This window comes from Elgaria multicarinata, chromosome 17 (genome assembly GCF_023053635.1).
Source record: "Elgaria multicarinata webbii isolate HBS135686 ecotype San Diego chromosome 17, rElgMul1.1.pri, whole genome shotgun sequence".
NCBI classification, from domain to species: domain Eukaryota; kingdom Metazoa; phylum Chordata; class Lepidosauria; order Squamata; family Anguidae; genus Elgaria; species Elgaria multicarinata.
This window is the reverse complement of record NC_086187.1, coordinates 14,123,823-14,125,829: the sequence shown is the minus strand read 5'-3', so window position 1 is coordinate 14,125,829 and position 2,007 is coordinate 14,123,823. Positions and strand designations below refer to the sequence as shown.

The 2,007-nt window shown below is 56.4% G+C and overlaps 1 protein-coding gene across 1 annotated transcript; it reads left to right on the top strand.

The window, feature by feature from the left end:
- Positions 1-239: 239 nt before the first annotated feature.
- Positions 240-1,583, top strand: LOC134410193 (transmembrane protein 100-like). Its single transcript, XM_063143341.1, has one exon. It carries the CDS (start codon positions 284-286, stop codon positions 653-655), a length of 372 nt encoding a protein of 123 aa, XP_062999411.1. The 5' UTR covers positions 240-283; the 3' UTR covers positions 656-1,583.
- The last annotated feature ends 424 nt before the right edge of the window (positions 1,584-2,007 follow it).

Genomic DNA, 2,007 nt, shown 5'->3' with positions numbered 1-2,007 from the left:
CACGGGCATGATATCACTTCTCCCCTCCGCCAATCGCCGCTCAGCGCTACAGCAAAAGAGTCTGCAGCTCCAAAGCTCAGAGCAGACAGCGAGAAGCGGCAGCCGGGCCAGACTCTGCCAGACAAAATAAGGAGGAGGGAAGCAGAGGCAAGCAGGACTTTGATTCACTTCTCTGTTCTCCCGCTCGCCGGGAAAGCCGTGTCGCAGGGCAGGAGGGCCAGACCCAAGTCCCCACTGGCCTGCTGGACTTGCGCGGCCGTCCTCTGCTGTGTGCCTCGCCAAGATGATGGGCTGCAAGACGAACTCGCTCACTTGCCTGCAAGGAGGGAAGCCGGGGCTGCCCGTGGCCGCCACCACAGACTCCACGGCCACGCTCAACAAGCTGGCCCTGGCCACTGGGGGGACGGAGAAATCCTGGTACCGCTGTGTCTTCCCCTTTGGCATCGTCTCCCTGGTCATTGGCATCGCCGCCACCTGCATCACCTTCACCATCAATGGACCGCAGATGGACATCGCCAAGGTGGTCTCCGTGGCCACCCTGGTCTTCGGGGTGGGCCTGCTGGTGGGCGCCTTGGCCTGCTGGCGGGCCAAGAGGGGGCGGCAGCGCAAGAAGCAGCAAGAGGAGCCCGTCCCTTTGGAACAAGGGGCCCTATGAGGCCATCACCGAGCCAAAGCCCCAACAGGTAGACCCGAAGGAGAGAGAACCCCACCTTTTTCTTGTAACCCATGGCAGAACGAGGGGGAGCCGGGAAGGGGGCTTTGAGGGGGCCCTGTGATGTCCTGCAGCCAGAGGAGAGTGGAACCGGGTGGCGCGTGGGCAACTTTGCCCTGTTTTTATTCAGTGTGATGATCCATGCTATGGACCATTAAGAGACTCGGCCCGCGCCAAGAAGGGTGAGTGATGAAAGGCAGGAGCCGAGCAGCAGGCATGGCTGGCTGGCTGTGTGTGTTGGACTGTTTCCCTGCAAAGATGCCCTGACCTTGGGGTTGCAAGCTTCTGGGTCACACAGAACTGCTTGTTGACATAACAGCCTCCGGAACAGCTTCCTTTAAGGCAGGAGCAGCAGCAGCAGAACTGGAGCCGAGAGGTATGTACTCCTTCCCTCAAGGATGCGTTCCCTCTCTCTCTCCATCGCAGCGACACACGCCCTTGACTGATCACAGAAAGGTATATATTTATTAAAAAGATGAGAGTTTTGTAGCAGCATTCGCCAGGGAGCGCAACTGGTTGTTGTGAAACATTCCCAAGGTGCTGCTTGGGGGAATGATGCAATTCTGACTTTTAAGCTGCTGGGGAGAAGGATGTTGAGAGAGACTTGGGATTTCAGTTTTGGGCAGCTAGAACTTCATCCCTTTTTCTCTGTGACACGGTCCGATGGGATTTTGGGGGTGAACAAATGCCCCCCTCCCATCACTGCCACATCGAGCAAGTAGAAAGTGAAGGAATAGTCTTGACCGCGTCTGCAAAAGTGCGCAGCGGCTGTGAAGAGCCGAGCGAAGTTAACAAGATCTCATGAAGCGTGGAGCAGCTGGGACTGCGGCTGAAGGTTGCAAAGTGGTCCGGCTTTTTACCGTGGAGCTGGTGGGCCGCAGACTTAACCACTGAGAAGTACAGATTGGCACTGATCCTGAAAGACCGTTGAAGTTGTCCCACGGTGCAAAGCGCAGCGTAATAAGGAAATTTCTAGCGGTGGCAAGGATGGAATTCAAGTTTTATCCACCATCCCACGTGTGCGCCGTCAGCCCATGCCATCTGCGTTGTGCCGCAGGTTGGTTGCACACTGAACGTACCCTGTTGTGCACGTGAGCTGTGAAAACTGGTGTCGGAACGGAAGCCGTGCCAGCATGGGTCAACCCACATGGGGGACCTTCCTGATTTAATAGACATATTGTAGTTCGACTCGTGCAAAGCACAACCTGTCAGTTTGATATTGTCCCAATTGGGGCGAGGTAAAAGCAGAGCTTGGGACAGGCATATGAGAGAGAGAGAGAGAGAGAGAGAGAGAG

What these genes read in the sequence shown, in the direction of transcription:
- LOC134410193 (XM_063143341.1), top strand. Translation starts at nt 284, where the DNA reads ATGATGGGCTGCAAGACGAACTCGCTCACTTGCCTGCAAGGAGGGAAG.